The following is a 22,748-nucleotide window of genomic DNA, read 5'->3' on the forward strand; positions in this document are numbered from 1 at the left end:
TTCTGTGTTGAGCTATTTCAATTGCTTTTGTTTGATTTGCTCATTGCAAACAGATGAAAGTCTGTAAATTTTGATAATAAACCTGATTTGCAATGGGAGTTGAATAATTTCAGTTGCAACTGTATGTTGAACTGAATGCTGAAAACAAAAGACATTTGTATGAATGACTCAGCTTGTTACCTGTTCTGCTATTTTGAAGTTATAAAGGGAGGTGGCAGTATGATGTCATAGCTCAGTAGCAGAGCCCATGCTTTGCATCCCAGATTCAATCTCCAGTTTAAAAGATCAGGTGGCAGGATAATGGGAAAGACATCTAGTCACTGCTAGTCAGAGTAGACAGTAATGCACTAGATGAGCCAATATTGGCAGCACACAGCAATTTCATCAGTTCTTGGCAGAGCTCTTAAAAGCACAGGACTTAGATGTGCTTTCTCTAATTACACAGAAAGAAACGTTAGAGCTGGAAATGTTTGCTAATTTTCTTTTAAGGTTCAGTCTCCGTCTTCCTTAAGTCTTCTATCTTTTCCTGCAAAGCCACATGTAGAATGGGAGAGGCAAGACAAGAAAAGAAAAGAAAAGAAAAGAGGAAGCATAAGGAAAATAATGCACTCTCTCCAGATTAGTTTCATTCATTACAATTTGCTTAAAGGCATTTTGTCTCCTATAAGCAGATGGAGACAAAGGGTGTTAAGCAATTGTAGCTTGGGTGGGGCGGGGCCAGGGGGCACAGTTTGCAGGATTTGGGGGAAGTCATGTGCTTTACATGTACTTAATCCAGGGGTTGGCAAGGTTTACCTCGCCTGGGCTGGTTCACTTCAGCGGAGATCCTTCCATGGGCCAGATCACGTGTGTGTGTGTAGGCGCGCGTGCCCACGATTTCTGGTGTCTGCACAGATGCGATTTCCGGCACCACAGAAGCGAGTCCTTGCACCACACTGCGCCTGTTTAGCGCAACGTTTGCAAACTCGCTGAGCAGGAGGCTCAGTTCTGGAGTGGCTCGTGGCCCAGTTATTCTAAGCAGGGATGTTAACTCTCCCACTGAGAAGGACTGGACTGATATGCAAGGAATTACTAGATACTTAAAGGAAGCCATGAACTGTAAACTGCAAGTCAACAGCAATCCAAAACTACTAGGTTACCCTGATGCTGACTCTTGGAAAGTGAGACGTTTCATGCAAGAACCAAACATATTGGGGTGAAATACCTCTATGTGTATGATGTGGTACAAGATGGACTTGTTGAATTGGTGTATTATCAAACCAAAGAAATGACAGTCAATATTCTGACCAGTCCTCGACCAAGAGATTGTTTTGAGAACCTTTGAGTTAAGATGGGACTCCCAGTGGTTCATTTATTGAGAAGGGGTTTGTGGGATAATCAATTTCACATAACCAACATGCTTAAGTCTAATTAAGGCATGAAGGGGTTAATACCATAGAGTATGCTGTCCTGTCAGGCTTCACTATCTACTTCCTCTCAACTTGGAAGGAACTATGTAATCAAGCCTTTGTTCTCCAGTTTACTTGAGAAGCTCAGCATGTGAAGAGGTTTGAGTTGGTTGTTCCAGCTCAGCTGCATGGCTCTCAGCATCCATTCTTGAGTTCCTCTACCAGTAATTTAGGAACTTCTGCCGCTTTGTAACTAAGGTGAATATTACTGCCTGAGCAACCTTTTATGAAACACATGAACCTGACCTTTGAAGAGTGTGTAAGTAAACCATTTTTTAACTTACCAAACGTGTGGTCTTTTTCCTATGCTAGGGAAAGAGGGAACCTTTGGGAAAAGTAATACAATTTAGAGTTTGGACTGATAGGGTTAAATTATATCTTTACTGCTTCCAAGAGGTAAGAATTTTTCTGTTAACTTCAGTGCCTCATCTCAACTCTGTAATTTGTGTGGCTGTAGGTTGCTAGGTTGTTTTATCTGGATTCTTTGGTGTGATGTCGCAGATGGAAGTTCCATCCATTGTTCATAATTCCTCTTCTGCCCCCCTCCTTTGCTGCTTACATGGTGAGTGAGGAGGTTCAGTTGCCTGGCTGCTACTAATATTGGAGAAATATGTGGTGAAAGGAAAATAAGAGGTTGTAAAGATGGCAACTGATCAACCCGAAGGCAGTGTTGAAGAGTATAAAGTAAAGAAGGCAACTGATCAACCCGAAAGCAGCTCTAAACACTCACAAAGGCCCAAGTGGGATAGTAAACTCCAGTACCTTTTAAGCTGTTCCGGATTTGTTGTGGGTCTTGGAAATGTGTGGCGTTTTCCATACTTGTGCCAAACCTACGGAGGAGGTAAGAGAAAACCCACCTTTTAATTGATTAGTTGTGTTCAGACTAAACTATAACATGCTCCTCTTGTTCTAAAATAATATGTGTTTGGGGTGTAATCTCTGGATCCAGCAACTGTTAAAATTTAATCAATGCTTCAAATTCTTGGAATAGCCAGGCTAGCTCCCAGTGAGGTGACAGCCTGGGTGGTGGGCCATTAAGGGAGATTGAGCACTACGTGAGATGTAAAAAAAGCCAGAGGTGGGAACAGTGGTGGCTAAAAATGGTTCTGCAGAGGCAGCTGCAAACGTACTTATATGTTGCTACGCTCCACCTGATGGCCTCAGCTGTGGCAGATGATAGCTAGAGGGAGGAGACTGTCACAGAAGCTGTAAAAGGGGTGGAAGTACTTTTTTTGGTGGGTTGGATAAAAAAAATAAAATTCCATTTATATCCTGCTCTTCTCCTAAATGACAGATGGCTAAGTGCACAGAGCAAAACAACACAGAGACAGTGGGGACAATATGTCACTAATTTTTCTATTAACTTCAATGCCTCACTGCAACTCTTACGATTTGCATGCAGAGCTTAATAGTATTACTGAATGACTTACAACCCAAGCTTTAAGTCTTGTTGGGATTATATTCCATTGTTACTGATTGATTTGGTTTTACTGCATGGATTTAGTGCCTGAGTGAATCAAGTTGTTTACTTTCTCTGACTAAATGGACATGGATTTTTTAAGTGTTTTGTTTTTTTATTGGCAAGAAACATGATAAAATAAATAGCCTTGCTTCTAGGCAACCATGACAATAAGAGCCAGTGTGGTGTAGTGGTTAAGAGTGGTGGACTCAAAATCTGGTGAACTGGGTTTGATTCCCCACTCCTCCACATACAGCTGCTGGGTGACCTTAGGCTAGTCACACTTCTCTGAGGTCTCTCAGCCTCACTTAACTCAGAGCGTTTTTCTGGGGAGGAAGGGAAAAAGAGATTGTTAGCTTCTTTGAGACTCCTTAGAGTAGTGATAAAGCGGGATATCAAATCCAAACTTTATTTTAAACGTGGTGTTTCTGTACTTTGACTCTTAACACTGATAAATGATTTTAAGATACATATTATTCCTTGTTGAAAAATGAAGAAATTAGAAACAAGCTACTTTGTCCAAGAGCAACTTCCTTTGCAGCAGCAAAGTAACTTTTTGTCAATCTTTTCTGCTTCTCAAGGAAGGCAGATAATTTAGACATAGACTAAGGGAGCTATGAACACCTGAGCTGACTCTAGCTGATTCCCCTCAAAGTTGGTTTTAGAAAACAACACTGCCAAATCAAAAGAGACAAGGCCATTTGTTCTACCACTTTAGGAACACTAACGTGGGACAGGGTAAATGATTGGTAGGGGAGGCATAAATGCTTGATACTTGAGTTTTTGAAGTATCATATGACAGAATCATAAAAGCATTGTCCAGAACGGATTATTTGCAGAGCTCCCCCCCCCCCACCATTCCAGAATTTTAAAAAAATGAATAAAAAGAAGCTAAAATGTAACTGCAAAAACAGCATTTTTTTCACGACTTTCACCTTCTAGATCTTCTACAGCAGGTCTAATTTATGCAGTTTAATGTGCTTTCAATGCATGCCACAGTAAAAAAACAATAACCCGCTAACAATTAGTTGTATATTATTGCCTTTTTGCACAGTCCTAAGCAGGAAGAACATGATTAGCTCTATCTACAACATTTCCCTGCCCCTCATATAGTTTATATCGGAGGGGGCAATCCTGATTCAAATCCGATATCAACATCACAGCTTCCTCAATGGAGAGTGTAGTTAATAATCCTTAGCTGTAGAACCCTTGCCCCTTCATGGAACTAATTTTTCAAGAGCCACAACTGGGAGCCATAGCAGTTAAGAAGCACCCCCAGGTTTTCTTACCTCAGTTGATCACCATATAAAAAAAACTGCTCAGTCAACTCAGTCAACTGCTACAGCTTTGTTTGCTTTACTTAATAATTATTTTACGTACTGTACAACATACGTACCTAACAGATGCTGCTGGTATGATGATAATACTAGTAGATAGTTAGAGATGGAGGCGGGCATGAGCAGTGGCATAGTGGGAGGGGGGGGGCTGGAGCCCCGGGTGCAGAATTCTGAGGGGGCACAACCAGGCACCCACCCACCAGGCATTGGTTTCACCACGCTGGCAAAGGCAGCAAAGCAGACCAGGCCCATGGAGTACAGGCATGGATGGACGGAGGTGGTCAAGGGGCATCCCCAGTGTGGCCTGGCCTGGCCAGACATGCCTCTGCAGGCAGCTGGCACAGCAAGGCCCCACTTGGCTGGAGGTGTGCTCCACCAGCCTCAGGGGACTTTCCCGCCCTGGGCGCCGGCAACCCACTCTATGCCACTGTTATGAGCTAACTGCTTGGAAATTGTGTTTCTAGGAGCATTCCTGATTCCATACATCACCACGCTTGTGTTGGGAGGCATCCCTGTATTTTTTCTTGAATTAGCTGTAGGGCAATACTTGAAAAAAGGCACCATTCGACTCTGGTGGCGCATCTCACCTTACCTGGGAGGACTGGGTAGGTTTCTGCAATTTCCTTTACTTGTGATTATACAATCTTCTAATCATTGCTCCTTCCTGGAAAATGCATGGGCTACATGAGGGTGTGATAGCAAACCCAGTAGTGGTAGGGTAAAAGGTAAAGGACCAGTCAAAGGTGACTATGGGGTTGCAGTGCTCATCTCGCTTTCAGGCTGAGGGAGCCAGTGTTTGTCCTCAAACAGCTTTCTGGGTCATGTGGCCAGCATGACTAAACCGCTTCTGGTGCAACGGAACACCATGATGGAAACCAAGAGCGCACAGAAATGCTGTTTACTTTCCCCCCACAGCGATACCTATTTATCTACTTGGCACTGGCGTGCTTTCGAACAGCTAGAGTAGCAGGAGTTGGGATAGAGCAACGGGAGCTCACCCCGCTGCATGGATTTGAACCGCTGACCTTCTGATCGGCAAGCCCAAGAGGCTCAGTGGTTTAGACCACAGCTCTACCCGCATCCCAGTAGTGGTAAACTCAGGCAATTGCATGCCTATCTGTGTGGAAGATAAACAGAGCCACTCAAGGGCAACCTGTGTGATTTCACCACCTGAGGCAAAATGGGAATTGCCTCCCCCCACCCCCCTACCCAGTTTGTTAGCACCAACATTTAATTCACAGAGCAATGTTGTTTTCCAGACTGCCAGAGTTCAGGTAGTAATTGGATTTGATCTTTCCATTGTGTGAATCAGGCTCTTGCAATATTTACGTTAAACAGCAATTGTCTTTGTTCATGCCAGTTCTGCATGTGCTTGTATATTCCACAGGTTACAGTTCTCTGATAGTGTCCTTCCTAGTGAGTGTATATTATAATATGCTTTTGGCCTGGATTTTGTGGTATTTTATAAACTCTTTCCGAATCCCGTTACCTTGGAGTTCCTGCCCAACAGATACTAGCAAACCAGGTGAGTTCCCAAGTCTCTTGCTGCTTTGTTATTAATATCTGCTTTTCTATGTATCCTTCAACCACTGCATTAAATTGTTTGTCCAACTCTGCCACAGTCAGCAACTGTCAGACCCAGGTGTCTTCCTGCCATGCCTCCTTTGGCCCTAGCTACAGATTGGGATAAGCAAAAGCCCTACAGGTGCCCATTTTTCTGTGCTGGCTGGGGCTGATGGAAGTTGTAGTCCAAAACATCTGGATGGCACCATATTAGGAAAGTCTGTTAGAGCATGGTGCGGATAACACCAAGATTGCAGGTTCGATCTCCGTATGGGACAACTGCATATTCCTGATCGTCAGGATCCTTTCCAACTCTTCTATGATTCCATCTGTTTTGATAATGCCTTCTGTGCTTGTTATTTCAGAACTTATTGAAGAATGTCACAAAAGCACACCTACCAATTATTTCTGGTATAGGTACACTTTAAACATAAGCACGGATATTGGAAACAGTGGCCCACTTCAGTGGTGGCTGGTTTTATGTTTGGCAGCCTGCTGGTTAATTGTGTTCATTTGTACAGTACGAGGAATTGAATCGACTGGAAAGGTGAGCAGGGATTATTACCAGACACCTGTATTTCACTGACCTGGTCCTCATTGAGGTGGTAAAGCCATCTTTGGGCTGCACCACATGAGACAGAAAGCAGCTCACATGAACAAATGTTCTATCATATTTTTAAAAGGCACCTGCCCATTGAAAACTAATACGTCTGCGAGGAGGCTAGGTTAGAATCCATATGCAGGAGGTATATTTTTCATGTGTTTGATCAGCAATACGTAAAGCAAATGAGAAGCAAAATTATGGATTAATTAGCTATAAAGTGCAACTATGAGGAACACAAGTGTTCCCATTAGACTGCAGGGCTAAAGCACCTTGGGATGGAACAGCAGTTTAGATGGCCTGACTCGGACTGTGTCATAAAACGTCATAATGAATAGTTAGTTGAATAATATATTGCTTTTTTGGGCAAATATGTTGAGGTTTTTGGCTACCATATGCCCTTACATTTTAACTGATTTAGACATTATTTTCGGAGAACGAATCCCAGTTATGTCCAGGAAAATCTGGATGTATGGATAAACCCAGCATTCTCTGGTGACTTTATGCACCTAATAAAATAAACGGTAGCCTACAGTGTTGGTCCTTAAGGTGTCACAAAGTGTTTTCTACCTTTTTTCTCTGCAACATAGAAAAAAAATATGCTTGCCTTTTTAATTAGTATCCTACTTCTCATCCAAAGAGTTCAAGCTACTCTCTCTCTCCTCTTGCACACAATCTGCTCACAATCTTTCATTTGGTTGGACTGGAGAATTGTCTCAAGGTCACCAGTGAGCTTCCTGGCCATAGGCATCAACTTAGACAAAATGTTGGGAGGGGCCCCCACTGCCTGCACTTCCCCCACCTCCCTGCACTTCTGTGGAGCACACCTCTGCAGGTTTCCTCAAGTCTAGTCTGCCATGTTAACCACTGCTGCACCACACTGGATGGCACCATTATGTGGTGATTTACACGCATGCATGAGCTTCTACATTTCCTCAAACCACCCTAAACAAAAACAGTTTATCACTGAGTTGGATTCAGCTGCAACTGTTCAGAAATTTTGTGTGCACAGTATCTGTTTCATGGTATTTCCTTAACCTCTTCCTGGCACTCACTTTTTTCTTCTCTGTTTTGCTCTTCCTCTTAGGCAATATATTTTACAGCCCCATGTTCTTACCTAATTCTAACATTATTCCTAATTTATGGACTGACTCTCCCAGGAGCTGTTCACGGATTACTCTACTTCATGACTCCTAATGCAAGTATTTATTCAATTGATCCTTGGTGTTCCAGATGATGTACAGAAAGTCTGACTTGGTCTTTTAGAGGTGGCTTTGAACTTTGAACTTTCCTCCATGCTGCTTCTTTGTTTACCACTTAATACTAGTTGGGATCCACACATATTCTAGCAATTGTACTTTGTTAACTCCCTCTGCAATCTATGAAGAACAGAAACTTGTGTAAAAAGTGCCCTTTTCTAAAATTCACGAACATAGGCAACCCTAGGTCAAATCTTATTTTTTGACAAAGGCAGAACTACACTTAATTGTGCAAGCATGGGGTGTCCCAGTTCTGTATTTGAGGAAGCCAGTGGGCAGGTCATTAATCCTCCCTATGCCCACCAATTCTTCCCTACAAATGCTCCCCTGGGCTGCTTTTTGTTTCTCCGTCTGGCAGGGTCCAAGACTGGAAGATGTGCAAGTGAAGGTAAAAGCACTCTAGTGAGCATTTGTAAGGGACTATCGCCAAGCATGGAAAGAGTTAAGCGCTCTCTCCTACACACTGATTCTCCCCCTCCAACAAGCCCCCAGCAGGCAGTTTGTGAAACACTTGTTTGCCAGTATAATGTATTGTTCTGTTCTGAATTTGTTGAATTCAGAAAACACACTAATTTTCCACTGCTTGCCAGGAAGGCCTGTATAAGTGAAATATACACAGGAATTATGAGACTAATAATGTGTTTAGCCCTGAACTCTCTCTGTCTCTCTCACAGCTCAAGAAGATCAACAATCCACGTGCCTGGCTTGATGCAGCCACCCAGATCTTTTCCTCTCTTTCTTTAGGATTTGGGGGACTCATAGCATATTCAAGCTACAACCCGTCAATGTAGGTATAATCTTGCAGTTTTGTTAGCTTTCGCTCACAATGTGGAGAGGAGCTGTTTGACGCAGTCAAATAAACTTCTATGAGATAGCGCCTCAGTGATCTCTGGAGACAAGACTCAATTCTCATTCAGCCCACACTGGAGCCCAGGAAAAGCGGCTGGCTCTGTTCTCTTGATGTTTTCCTGTGTGAGCAACCCAAAGATGCTCTCTATTGTTCTTTCTGCAATGCCAGTGCTGGGCAAAGTTCAGCTACGTTTGAGATGCAATAATGAGAAGGCAAGTGACTGAGGCGGCTGCATGCTCTCAGTATAACTTATGCCTTAAGGTTCCAGTGAGAATAAAACAGCATAACTTGCTTGTATGCTACCTTGGAATCCTTTGGAGAAAAGTGAGCTCTAAATGTGATAAATGTGTAATATCTGGGCCCTCTCCAGTCCCAGAATGATGAGAGATTTCAGGGATTCCAGTGCATGCACCAGGGCTGGTTTCTGTTGAATGAGATCTGAAGAGTCTTACTGACATTTCTGTATCAAAAGGCTTTAGTTACACAAATATACAGCATCAACACTCAGATGGATCCTCCTCCCCCAGTTGATTTCTAGAACCGCCAGTGCCATTTCATTGGATCTTCACAGAGGGTTAGTCAGACCTTGTCTTTTTCAGACTCTGTTCTAGGGCTGCCTGCTTATTTTCTCTTTTCCACATACAAAAATTGAGGACAATTTTTATTGTAATTATTGGTAGGTTTTAAACATATTTTTTACATGTTTATAGTTTTCATTCTATCCATGTTTAATTGTATTTCAATGATTTTTTTTCCTCTAGTGGTTCATGTTTTTAAACTGTAAGCTGCTTTGAGTCCTGTCAGCGAATAAAGAAATTAATAATAATGACAAAACCAACATATTTCAGTAGTGCCTTCAGCTATTTAGTTTCTGCGACAACATGCCATCTGTCAATTGCTTTGTTTTACTGTTCTGGGATTGAAAATATTCAGTGAAGAATAGAGTACAAGTACTTCAAATAAAATAATAAATGTATAACAGACTTGGTGCTGTCCTTTGTAACGTTTAATCGGGTTGTTATGTACTTGTTTTTCCTAGTAATGACTGTGAACTGGATGCTGTCATGATAGCAGCAATAAACTCTTTGACTTCTTTGTTTGCATCAATCCCAATTTTTTCGATTCTGGGGTTCAAAGCAACAATGGCCTATAAAGAATGCTTGGAAAGGTGAGCCATTCAAGTTTCACAGTTAGGAACCAATTTAAGGTGTTGGTCCAAGTTCACAATTTTTGTTTTTCATTGTCTAGAATTTTGTGTCATCCCCCCCCTTTAAACCAGTTTAGGGGACCCCAGAGGGCAGAATTAAAATAAGATTGTAGCATAGAACACAAAGTATACAATCCTGCATGTTCCATGTGCATAATCATTAATTCAGGTATACAGGCAACTTCCTGTTTGTATGGGGGTTGCGTTCCTGGTCCCAGCGCACGTCAGTGGTTGTGCATAAACCCGTCTGGCCCCTGGCCTGCCCCTATTTGAAGCAAATTGCTGCTGTTTTTCTTAGGGACTATGGCAATGTAAATAATTCGTATCATTCCTGACTTTACTGACAGAAATGTTAAAAGCATCACCAAGGCATTCAGGAAAGACAACATCACTGTAGACAGCAGCGCATTTTGGCTCAGTTATTTGAATGAAACAGATATCAATAAACTGGCATCTCTCAACCTGGCAAATTGTGATCTCCAGTATTTCCTTGATAAGGTATTGTACTTGCATTGCATGAATGAATGGGGCTTCCTTCTCTGGTCACATTCCATGAAGGCTTCTGCAGCTTCCACTGCATTTTTCTGTGGTTTCTCTGCTGGACCTCTACCATGCTGCAAGGAGGTCACAGCCCTCGGTCTTCAGCTACTGTTGAAGCGATGGCCCAGGCAGGAAATTCTTTCAGAAGAGCTGTGTTTAGCTCTTTGGCTTCATACATGCTGCTGTGTCTATGGTAAACTAGCTTGTTACTCTACCCATATGTATGAGTGCACAGAGACCACAGGTTGTTTGCCTGGTTATCTCCGAAGAAACACAATCTACCTTCCCCCCTACAACTACTGTTACTGGGGTGTTCTATGGTCACTTTATTTAGCCACAAATACTTGCACACAGAAGATGGGGCTCAGGAAACCCACCAGAACTCTAGTCCAGCTTGAGAAGTTTCCCCTTATAATTCTGCAGAGACACACACAAACCATATCTGTGTCTGCACGTATGAGCACTAAAAGAGCCACAGAAAGCAATCTGTGAGCTTGGGTGGCTGCTTTTATTATTTTATTACCTTTCCTTCACCCTTAGCTCCCAGGGCAAGTGACAACGATTTAAAATGCAACACTAAAAACAGATTACAGCAACTTAATACCACTAAAACATGGTGCGTCCCAGAAATGCACATCTCAGGTGTCAAGGGTCCAGGTCAAGATAAGAACTTGTCATCGGTAATGACTGTATCTTATTCCAGATGATGGCTAAATGTTGAGTAATACAACATTTTGCCTCTGCATTAGAATAAATGACATTTAGAAATCAATCTGACAGTTTTTACCATTATTTGTGAATTTTGCAGAGTGTTTCTGGAACCGGCTTGTCCTTTATTGTGTTCACTGAAATCGTCATTAAGATGCCTGGATCAAACACTTGGGCGATTCTGTTTTTTCTCATGCTGTTCAGTCTTGGTGTATCTTCCATTTTTGGACTCATTCAAAGTATCTTGACGCCTCTCACAGAATCTCCCATTGTGTCTAGATACATATGCAAGGAGGCTGTATGTGGTAAGGCATCTTCCTCAAATCCTTTTCTTTGCTGTTAACCATGCTCAAGATTAATATGGTTCAAAGTGCTTCTTGTACATTATTTCAGCTATTGTAAATAACAGTAGCTTAATACTATCTCTGTATTGCAGATGGGGGCTGAGATAGGGTTCGTGTTCATGACAGTATTTCGATGGAATATCCTGGCTCATTGCTCATTCTTTTAGCTGCTACTGTTGTTTCTTTTTTAAAAAAAATAATATTTATTAGACATTTCCAATTATAACAATATAAAAAATAAAACATCCCAATTTAAAATCTTATTTTCCATAACATCTTTCCAAGACTTCCCCTCCCCTCCCCCTCTTGTATTCCAATTCTTACAAATAAGTTCAGCAACTTCTTATTCCAAATTTTAAACTTATTGTCATTAACCCAATTTAAAAATATTTGCCCACCTCCTAAAATCGACTTATTCCCTTCCACGCATTCTCCCCTTTAATATACATGATAGATTAAAATGTAATAAGATAAAATATAGTTTTACACCCTTTGGATTCCAAATTTCCCTCCCCCTTTTCCCGGTTGCGTCCCCAATATTTCTCAAATCTGATGTCTTCCTGGAGCTCCCACATTTATTTAAACCATAGTCCTTTACCAGTCATCTTTAATTTTATATATCCAATCTTGGAAGGAGTCTATCTCAAAAAGGCCCATTTTTTCCATCCAGACTTTTATATACTTGGGAGTAAAAACTCCAATTTTACTTCTTTATACTTTTTCAAATCTGGATGTCCCAAATGTTCCCGCTTCCAACTTTGTCCAGTTGTTGATTGTTCTTATTGTTCTTGTTGGTCTCTCTCCTCTTCCCCCCCCTTTTCTTTTCCTGTTTTCCTGCACAGATGTTCCAATTCCAAAAATCTCTAAATTCCTCTGCAAAGGCTCTGTTATTCAGGAACCCAGCATGATGCCAAGTCCCTTCCATTCTTCAATAGATAAGTCTATTGTCTGCTTTACATATATAAGCCTCTGTAGCCAAAATAGTGTTCCATTTCTGCAGTTTCCCAGGAGATAAAGAGTTCTGTTCAAATTCAATGCTAACAGCTTGTAATATCCCTCAGCTCCTCTAGGTGGATTGCAATAACTCAGTTCCCTTCCAGAACACGACCACCAGTCATAGTAACTTAGTATTCCTTGTTTTAAACATTTTAAATCCAAATTATAACAAATGTAACCGGCAAAGTCCTTGCAACAAAGTTCTTTTTGTTCTTCTGTTTTGACAGCTCTTTGACAGCTGTCAAAACCTCTCCTTGTCTTCTCCGGGCGCTCTAACAAAAACGCTCCCAGGTTCCGTGGGGGGGTTGCTTTTTGATTCAATTCCACTATTCTCCTCCAGCTCAGTCTTATAATTTTCCATTGCGAAATTTAGTAACTTTATCAAAATAGGGTTGCACTCGATCTTAGATGTTAAGTCCTTTACTTTAGCTCCTCTACAACAGGGGGGGGCTGACTTCCTTTTTACGCCTCCCCCGCTCGTTCCAAATTTTTTATAAATTTATCGCCTTTTTTAGTCCAAGTTCCAATTACTCACGGGTTATACTTTGAATCCGAATTTCCAATAGAAGAAGTCAGCGCTCTCCGTCGAATGGCATGCGGCTTCGCTCGGCAGGGGAAGCGGAGTACTCAAAGCACCACCCCCCCGCCACCCATTCCGTAGCCTTTAAAAAGGCTCCTTCGCGGGTCGAGGGGGGGCTTAAAAGGTGCCAGCCGAGTCACCATGTCCATGGGTTTCAGCGCCCATGGTTTTTGAGGGTCCCCGCGTCGCCGGCGCGGTAGGACCCAACCCCTGCCGAGCAGGCTCCCTCCAGAGCTCGGAGGGAGTCCGCCATTCGGCGATGGCGCCAACCCGGAAGTGTTTCAAGATACATTCTTTCCAGATTCATTAACCTCCCCAGGGAGGTTTGGCTGGCACCTTCATTATATATCTTTAAGTGTCAGGCAAATAAAGTTCCTCTTCAACCAGGCCCTGGGAGAGAGAGAGCCAGTGTGGTGTAGGGGTTAAGAGCGGTAGTCTCGTAATCTGGGGAACCGGGTTCGCGTCTCCGCTCCTCCACATGCAGCTGCTGGGTGACCTTGGGCCAGTCACACTTCTTTGAAGTCTCTCAGCCCCACTCACCTCACAGAGTGTTTGTTGTGGGGGAGGAAGGGAAAGGAGAATGTTAGCCGCTTTGAGACTCCTTAAAAGGGAGTGAAAGGCGGGATATCAAATCCAAACTCCTCTTCTTCTTCTATGGTCTTTTAAATGTGTTTGTGTGAGCGGGGGTGATTGTTTTGTTTTTGTTCTATTTATTATGTGCTTTTATCCTGTATTTTTATCTTGTGAACTGCCCTGATATCTCCGAAGGGCACTATATAAATTAATAAACAGTAATAACAATAACAATAATCTGGTGAGCAGAAACTGTACAGTCTTAATGATGCCACATTGCACTCATTAACCATTAAGGATAGGTAAGTGGCAAAACTTGGGTGTTTGGCAAGAACGGAACAGACATGTTGGGATTGATTATAAACGCACATGTAAACACCAATGGTTAGGTTTTCTTTTATTTCATTTGTGTTAATTGACTAATGAATGTTGTTGTCTGTAGGTTTAATATGCCTTTCTGCTTTTCTGCTGGGCCTGCTTTTTGCTCTGAGATCAGGAAACTACTGGCTTGAGATGTTTGATGCCTTTGGGGGAACCATGCCTTTGCTAGTCATTGCTTTCTTTGAAGTGATGGGTGTTGCATTTCTTTATGGAATGAAAAGGTATGGCTATGTTTCTTCGTATATGTATCTGGATAAGCCCTTAGGTGCACAAGCAACTCAAGGCAGATGAACACGTGAGGCTGTATTCATCACTAAGCATTTCTATTGAGAAATGAACACACTATGGAGAAGCTAGGCAATCCACCTACATCTTGTGATGCAAATCAGGATTTTTTAGTGATGGAGTGCCTTGCCCCCCCCCCCCGCCTGCTCCCCCACTTACATGGAAACTAATTCTAATGCTTGAAGAGGGTTTACAAGGTAAACAGGTGTCTAATCTGGACTGCTTCAGACTGCTTTAGTGAGTTGTGTTTCAAAACTGAATACTCATCCATGGGGGGAGCCGTTATGTTTAATATGAGGGGCATTCAGTCTGAAGAGGTACAGTCGCCAACAGCCATTGCTATTTGAGGTGGTATGGCCCAGGATCCAGCACCCCTCATCATAGGGATCACGAGAACCAAGCCCATTGATAAGCTGGTGAGGTGTGACACTTCCATTTCCATCCTTTATCCTGTGAAAACAACACTCTAAGCAACAAACCTTTATTTAGTCTATTTATTTATTTAGAAAAGCATTTCTGTACCGCAAAAAAAAACCACTGGGGTGATGTGCAACATTAACATAAAATACAATTGCAAACAGTACAAATAATTGTGGAAGTGGCTGGCTAAACAAAACATTAAAGAGCAATGAAGATCTGATTTTTAAGCGAAGCAGGAAAGTCAAAAGTAAGGGTGTCTGCCAGATCTGTTCCTGGCCTAGGTGCAACAAGTGATACCTTTTTATTGTATTTGAAGTATAATCACATGTCCCCCTGCTCAGAAATAAATTCCATTGAATACAGTGGGAATAAGATCCCAGCTAAGGTTTGCAGCCTTATGCATAATTTGGTGATATACACCCCACAAGTTGCAATAGGATAAAGGTTTCCTATCTGTTGTGTTTAATTTATTTGTGCAAACAATCATTTGATTTGGGGTTGGGGGTTGTGTGCATGTGGCCTACTTAACAGCCCAAGCAACTGTCAGGGAGGATAGATCTCTATTTGAGGGAGCCCTTGATTTGAAAATCCCTCTGGTTTAAAAGATTAAGAACTCTAGGCAGGGAGAGCAGGGGCTTCAAAGTTAACACCTGGAAAGGAGATGGAACAGGCTAGCTGATCAGTCTTCCCGACTATGGAGACATGTAATACATTTCTATTTCAGTCACAAAAATAATTTCTAAATTAGCACATAAACGTTTTACGCAAACGTTTTATGCAAGCCTGAATCCTCTTTTGTTTGCATTTCCCTCTTTTGAGTGATGCTTATGTAGCTGCTCTACTTGTTCAAGTGATGAGCAGGCATGCGGTCAGAGGAGAAACAGAAGTTTAGCTGGCTTCATTTTTAATAAGGTTACATGCAAGTGAATTGTCCACAGATCCCTCACTAAATATATCCATTTCATTAACAGATTCAGTGCAGATGTGGAAAAGATGATAGGAAGACCACTAGAATGCTATTGGAAGGCAATGTGGCTATTTTTCTCGCCAGGGACAATGCTCCTAATTTTTTTCTTCTATGTACTTGTTGAGCCACCATCAAGCTACAATACTTGGAACCCAAATTATGTAAGTTACCTTTATACAAGTCATTACTAATCTTTCCCTAATTTGCATTCATGGGGGGGGGGGGATTGAGGTCTCACTCCAATCTTGCTTCTGCTCCTGAATCTCAATTCAACTCCAGAATTGATAAAGATGCTCTGCTTAAGCACAGAATTCCTGGGCTATCACCGATGGTTCACTAGGGCTTACAGGGGGTCCTGCAGCTAATTAGCCTCACCAGATTTTTAATGCTGGATTTTTTTAGATATGCTGTAAGCCACCCAGAGTGGCCGGGGAAACCCAGTAAGATGGGCGGGGTATAAATAATAAAATTATAAATTATTAAGTATACTCAACTGAGGATGCTTTATGTTGGCCTTTTTATTTAATGTCCTGCCTCTTTTGTTTCAGCCGCACATTTAATAAATGGTTTTACATTTTGATTTTATTAGTGGACAGAGGAGGAATGACTGCTGGGGGTGGGATGCAAAAAGGAATGCAATAGCGCACCTGTAGCAGTAAACATGCTTTTTCTGTACAGTTACAGTAGGCGCTGTAACTCTCTAATGGTTTGACTTGTGGTTTTACCCACAAAGGCACACTCTTCCGCTTTCTCCCAAGAAAGATGGATGCCATGTGGTTCCTAGCTAGCCAACCATACAGACACTGACCAGTCCCAGATCTGTTCAGCTTCATGAGTTTTCAGATGATCAGCCTTGATGGTAACTGTTTGTTATCAAGTCCCAGTCTATATAAAAACAGAGAGATTTTACCCATTTCGTGTGACAGGAGTGAGCGTTCATAAAAACAGTGTTTTTTGTTAGAGACAACACGCCACTAGCACAATGGGACTTTCTTCCCCTCTCCTCCTCCCATGGCATCCCAAAATTGCTCCAGAGCAGGCACCCCCAAACGTGGCTCTCCAGATGTTTTGGGACTACAGTTCCCATCACCCCTGACCACTGGTCCTGTTATCTAGGAATGATGGGAGTTGTAATCCCAAAACATTTGGAGGGCCAAGTTTGGAGATGCCTGCTCCAGAGGGTTTGGGAAATCCCTAGAAGGTATTTAGGAGGTGCACCAGTGGAGAGGAGGAGGAGTACATCCCATCATGTGAGGAGACATCCTTGTGCTGATGAAGCCATAGTCTTAGCCCTACACTGCATGCAACTCAGGAGCCTTCCCTTTCCCTTTTGGAATAATGCCAACCTTTGCTGTAATTCCTGTCCTCACTTACCTGGGAGCAATCCCCATTTAACCTGATGGGATTTACTTCTCTGTAAACACATAGAAGATTATGCTGTTCAGTGTGGCTTTCATGCAGTATATTTGTTTCTCCCAAAGGTACATTTTCCTGCAAAAGAGTCGAAAAAGTATCCTCCCTGGGCTGTCGTCATCTCTGAGATGCTTGAAACTGTACCATCCTTGATGATCCCTTTCGGAGCCATTTATCAACTTTGGAGAATTGTGTTGAAAAAGAAACTGCTACAAATAATACATCCAGACACCAGCACTGGTAGCACCTGATCTTAACTTTTGTTTCAGCGATCTGGTCACCCTTGTTTTCCCCATCCTATCTTGACCAATAAAAAACCCCACACATGTATCCTCAAATTTAAGGTATTCACTCAGTAAGAATGTAGGGATTTCTACGTAAAACAATTTACTAAATAAATGCATCTTTATATATAACATTTAGAAATGTTCATAATGCATAACACATAAATTATCTAGTAAGTCTTACTATGCCAACCATATAAGGCAGGTCCACATTCTTATCCCTATATTGCAGGTGTGGGGGCTGAAACTGAAAGACAGTGCTTTGCCTAAGGCCATTCGGTGCATGAGATTTAGAAAGGGGAAAACTGCTAGGGGCTTATGCAAAACATAAGTAGACAGAACATGGTAATTCCACAGTAAGGATCTTTTCAGGCACTACCCTTATGACAGATTGAGATATATAAATAATAACTGGAATTTAGAAGACCCAATCCATTAAGTCACAAGTTATATTTTCTAAATTGGAGATCTGAGTCTTACCAAGTAAATGGGCTATTACCAAGAAAGATACAACAACTGTTTTTGCTGAAAGGCCATGTGCAGTACAATAATAGTCTTGATTTCTCAACAAGGTTTAAGGAAAACCACATGGTTCTGGCAGCCACAATTACAAATTAATGTGCTACTGAGTTTTTAAAACAGAAGTCATATTTTTAAAAGCAGTTTACAAGGCTTAGTGAACGGAACACAGAAACTTGCAGCCATAGATCACTTTTTAGGCAAATACCAGAATAGGCATCTCACCATTGTTGGATTACAGACAAATATATTTCCCCTGACAATTTCAGGTTAGGTGAATTTTTTACGCAGTAAAAAATAGAACTAAAAATGGAGCATATTCCATTATTTACTTTGCTGATAAAATACTTTGAAAACGTCGCTTTGAGCTCATGTATTCATGACACTAAGCGTACTTTCAGGCACGAAATTACTACATTTTTCCTGCTTTGGGATACAGGAGGTTGACTTAGCTATTTATTCCTTTTTCTTTTTTAAAGGAAAAATAAATCAGTTTACCTACAATAGGACCGCATCTATCAATCCAGAATGGCTTTGAAATCTTCATATAGTGATGGTTCTGTTACTTCCTTCAGGAGCTGTACAGAAACTTCTGGAATTTGCCGGAGCAACCGTATTTCACCTGAAAAGATGAATGCTAAAATCAACCAATTGCTGCTCCAATAGACAAATCATTCCAAACAGGGTTATTGGGTGGTCCACAGGCTGTCTTTTAAAACGAGGGTGGCCATTTTTTGCCAATGCAATGCCTCTGGGCTGCATGGCACATTGGCACACCCCATCCCTGCACTCCCAAGGACATTTTGAAACTTCATGTGATGGGGAGCAGGTTTCCTAGCTGCTTGAAGCACCCCCCCCTGTGGTTTCCTGTTTTTGGAAGCAGTGCTGCCTCCCACAGTGGAGGTAGAGCAATAGTCATAATGGCTAGTACCCATCTCCCCCCCCCCCCATGAATTTGTCTAATCCCCTTTTAAAGCCAACCAAGTTGGAGAACATCACTGCCTCCTGGGGGAGAAAGTTTCGTAGTTTGACCATAAACTTGCCCATCTCTAATATATATAAAAAGGAATTAAATGGCTATTTAAAAATAGTTCAATGTGCTTGAGAATCTCAAATACGTATAACAGATTAGCTTTTATTGCAAGTACTATGCCCCTCGAAAGTACAAGGGAAACAATTTTATTTGTTTAACAAAAATTATATACTGCTTGATTGTAATAAAATCTCTAAATGATTTATAAGCCCAGCTTACTGGACTGTTTTAAGGATTACAGATATAATGCATATAAAATGCTTTGCAGCTCTGACAAGTTCTTTATAAATACTAGGTGCTATTTATTCCAAACAGTAATTTTGAACACAGGTATTACTTAAATGTGACTCATTAGCATGACTGCACTTTGCTTGTGGCAGAAACTTCTTTGCATACTGAGGGGCAAGCCAAACCCAAGACAGCCACCTGACAGGGTTTTCTTATCATGTTGGTTATCTTCTTTTTTTACTTTGTGGTGAAAGTGAGAGAATAACCATACATTGTCTGAGATCCCAAATATGTAAGTACACATGTTCAAAGAAACACACTCCAAGTTATTTTATGGGTCTCTCTTCACTCATGCTGTGCTCAGCATGCCTTTGATTGCCCAATCCACAGTTGCAACCTTACCTACAAGGACTATTTACTGAATATCTTGTTTGGGCAGATGAAGAAAATTTGTTTTCCCCTCAGGGAAAATGAATTAACTGCTCTAAATTGCTTACTAATTGAAATTAAATGATTGATCACAATCTCTGTTAAGGCTTCTTTTTTCTTCTTCTTTGGCGATCAGTCGTAGCTGTGTAAGATTGTTCTCCATAAACACGATTTTAACAGTGAGTCCGTAAGTGACTGTGGAGGTCAATTCTGGATCCATATGTCCTTCCACAGTAGGGACATAGGTTTCTGGGTGGGAGTTGATCATGGTGTGGATTTGCCAAGTGTGCCTTTCCCTTAGCATGTTTCCTGCTTTCGTCCTGAGTTCGAGCATTTTCAAAGCCCATGACACGTTTGGTGATGGTTGTTCTCCAATTGGAGTGCTCACAGGCCAGTGTTTCCCAGTTGTCAGTTTTTTTACTACATTTGCCTTGAGAGAGTCTTTAACCCTCTTTTGTTGACCACCACCATTACACTTTCCATTTTTAAGTTCAGAATAGAGTAGTTGCTTTGGAAGACGATCATCAGGCATCCACACAACATGACCCGTGCAGTGAAGTTGATGTTGTAGAATCATTGCTTCGACACTGGTGATCTTTGCTTCTTCCAGTACACTGGCAGTAGTTCGCCTGTCTTCCTAGGTAATGCGTAAATATTTTCGGAGACACTGTTGATGGAATCTTTCGAGGAGTTGGAGATGGCGTTTATAGGTGGTCCATGTTTTACAAGCATACAGTAAGGTTGGTAGTACAATAGCTTTGTAAACAAGCACTTTGGTTTCCCTGTGAATGTCCCTGTCCTCAAAGACTCTGCACTTCAATCGGGAGAAAGCTGCACTCGCATAGCTCAGGCGATGCTGGATTTCGGCATCAATGTCAGCCCTTGTGGAAAGATAACTGCCCAGGTAGGAGAAGTGATCAACATTTTCCAATGTTACACCATTGAGTTGGATTTGTGGCGCTACGGAGGGGTTGTTTTTTGCTTCTTGGTGCAACACTTTGGTTTTTGGGATGTTGAGTGATAGGCCAAGCTTTTCATAAGCTTCTGCAAAGATATTTAGGACGGTTTGGAGGTCATCCTCTGAGCGTGCACACGCTAAGTTGTCATCAGCATACTGAAGCTCTATGATGGAAGTTGTGGTAACCTTACTCTTTGCTTTTAGCCTGCTCAGATTAAAAAGCTTTCCATCTGTTTGATATATGATTTCTACTCTGGTGTGGAGTTTCCTTTCAATGAAGTGTAGGATCATGACAATGAAAATAATGAATAGAGTTGGGACAATAACACATCCCTGTTTAACACCTGATCCCACTGTGAATGGTTCACTTTCAGAGCCCTTGTTACCTGCGATTGTTGCTGTCATATCATAGAGGAGCCAAATGTTCACAAATTTATCTGAGCAGCCAATTTTCAGAAGGACAGTCCACAGGGTATTACAGTTTACAGTGCCAAAGGCCTTAGTCAGGTCAATAAATACCATATACAGGGGTTGGTTTTGCTCTCTGCATTTTTCCAGCCACAGCTAATAGAGAGATGCCTTTGATAGTTTCCGCAATCTGTTCTCTCACCTTTTTAAAAGAGACTGATAATTTTGGCATCGCTAAAGTATACTGGGATCTCCTCTTTCTCCCAGATTTTTCCGAGGAGCTTATGAAGTTGTTGTGTAAGGTCAATTCCACCCACTTTGAAGACTTTAGCAGGTATCCCATCAGGTCCACTGGCTTTGTTGTTTTTCATTTGGTTAATAGCTGTACACAACTCTCCCAGATTTGGAGAAACTGCAAGCTCATAGTGGGGTGAAATACCACTATGTTTATAATGTGGTACAAGATGGACTTGAATTGGGGTATTGTCAAACCAAAGAATTGATAGCTGACATTCTGAACAAGAGACAGTTTCCAGAACCTTTGATGGTACTCCCAGAAGTTCATTTATTATGCATGCAATTGTTATATTTTCTTGAGAAGGGGTTTGTGGGATAATAAACCTCATATAACCAACATGCTTAAGTATAATTAATGCATGAAGGGGTTAATACCATAGAGTATGCTGTCCTTACAGGCTTAACTATCTACTTCCCCTCACCTTGGAAGGAACTAGTAATCAAGCCTTTGTTCTCCACTTTACTTGAGAAGCTCAGCATGTGAAGAGGTTTGAATTGGTTGTGCCAGCTCAACTGCATGGCTCTCAGCATCCATTCTTGAGTTCCTTTACCAATAATTTAGGACCTTTCACAGCATTATGAATATTACTGCCTGAGCAACCTTTTATGAAACACATGAACCTGACCTTTGAAGAGTGTGAAAGTAAACCATTTTTTAACTTACCAAACGTGTGGTCTTTTTCCTATGCTAGGGGAAACTTTGGGAAAGATAATACAATTTAGAGTTTAGATGGAAAGGGTTCCATTATATCTTCATTGCTTCCAAGAGGTAAGAATTTTTCTGTTAACTTCAGTGCCTCATCTCAACTCTGTAATTTGTGTGGCTGTAGGTTGCTAGGTTGTTATATCTGCATTCTTTGGTGTGATGTCGCAGATGGAAGTTCCATCCATTGTTCAGAATACCTCTGCTGCTGCTCCCCCCCCCCCGCTACTTACTTGGTGAGTGAGGTGGTTCAGTTGCCTGGCTGCTTCTAATATTGGAGAAATATGTGGTGAAAGGAAAAAGATGGCAACTGATAAACCCAACGGCATTGTTGAAGAGTTTAAAGTAAAGATGGCAACTGATGAACCTGAAGGTGGCGTTGAAGAGTATAAAGTAAGGAAGGAAATTGATGAACCTGAAGGTGGCATTGAAGAACATAAAGCAAAGATGGCAACTGATGAACCTGAAGGCGCCGTTGAAGAGGATAAAGTAAAGAAGGCGACTGATGAACCTGAAGGCGGCGTTGAAGAGGATAAAGTAAAGAAGGCAACTGATGAACCTGAAGGCGGCGTTGAAGAGGATACGGTAAAGACGGCAACTGATGAACCTGAAGGCGGCATTGAAGAGGATAAAGTAAAGACGGCAACTGATGAACCTGAAGGCGTCGTTGAAGAGGATAAAGTAAAGAAGGCAACTGATGAACCTGAAAGCGGTGTTGAAGAGGATAAAGTAAAGAAGGCAACTGATGAACCTGAAGGCGGCGATGAAGAGGATAAAGTAAAGAAGGCAACTGATGAACCTGAAGGCGGCGTTGAAGAGGATAAAGTAAAGAAGGCAACTGATGAACCTGAAGGCGGCGTTGAAGAGGATAAAGTAAAGAAGGCAACTGATGAACCTGAAGGCGGCGTTGAAGAGTCTAAGGTAAAGAAGGCAACTGATGAACCTGAAGGCGGCGTTG

At 41.8% G+C, this 22,748-nt stretch overlaps 2 protein-coding genes and 1 long non-coding RNA gene across 4 annotated transcripts in view; 2 read left to right on the forward strand and 1 right to left on the reverse strand.

Moving 5' to 3' along the window:
• Positions 1-1,590: 1,590 nt before the first annotated feature.
• Positions 1,591-22,748, forward strand: part of LOC309374855 (sodium-dependent neutral amino acid transporter B(0)AT3-like) — a 37,237-nt gene continuing 16,079 nt past the window's right edge. The window contains exons 1-3 of one of the 2 annotated variants that reach the window (XM_081920045.1): positions 1,591-1,646; positions 1,761-1,844; positions 2,016-2,084. The gene's annotated coding sequence lies outside the window, so the exon portion shown is untranslated. Of the gene's footprint in view, positions 1,647-1,760; positions 1,845-2,015; positions 2,085-22,748 lie in introns of those variants that run through there. The other variant, XM_081920046.1, reaches the window with a different exon arrangement.
• Positions 2,084-17,349, forward strand: LOC309374858 (sodium-dependent neutral amino acid transporter B(0)AT3-like). The gene is made up of 12 exons (XM_081920050.1): positions 2,084-2,289; positions 4,709-4,849; positions 5,632-5,769; positions 6,173-6,354; positions 7,496-7,606; positions 8,342-8,454; positions 9,557-9,685; positions 10,072-10,222; positions 11,073-11,277; positions 13,908-14,067; positions 15,523-15,679; positions 17,000-17,349. The coding sequence occupies exons 1-12, from the start codon at positions 2,091-2,093 to the stop codon at positions 17,180-17,182; spliced, it is 1,869 nt and encodes a 622-aa protein (XP_081776176.1). The 5' UTR covers positions 2,084-2,090; the 3' UTR covers positions 17,183-17,349.
• Positions 11,109-22,083, reverse strand: LOC309374876. The gene is made up of 4 exons (XR_014170738.1): positions 21,752-22,083; positions 18,233-18,356; positions 16,893-17,009; positions 11,109-11,247 (listed from the first exon to the last, which is right to left on the reverse strand). It is a non-coding gene; the product is annotated as an uncharacterized lncRNA (long non-coding RNA).

Source organism: Podarcis melisellensis, assembly GCF_964234715.1.
Source record: "Podarcis melisellensis genome assembly, chromosome: 7".
Taxonomy (NCBI): domain Eukaryota; kingdom Metazoa; phylum Chordata; class Lepidosauria; order Squamata; family Lacertidae; genus Podarcis; species Podarcis melisellensis.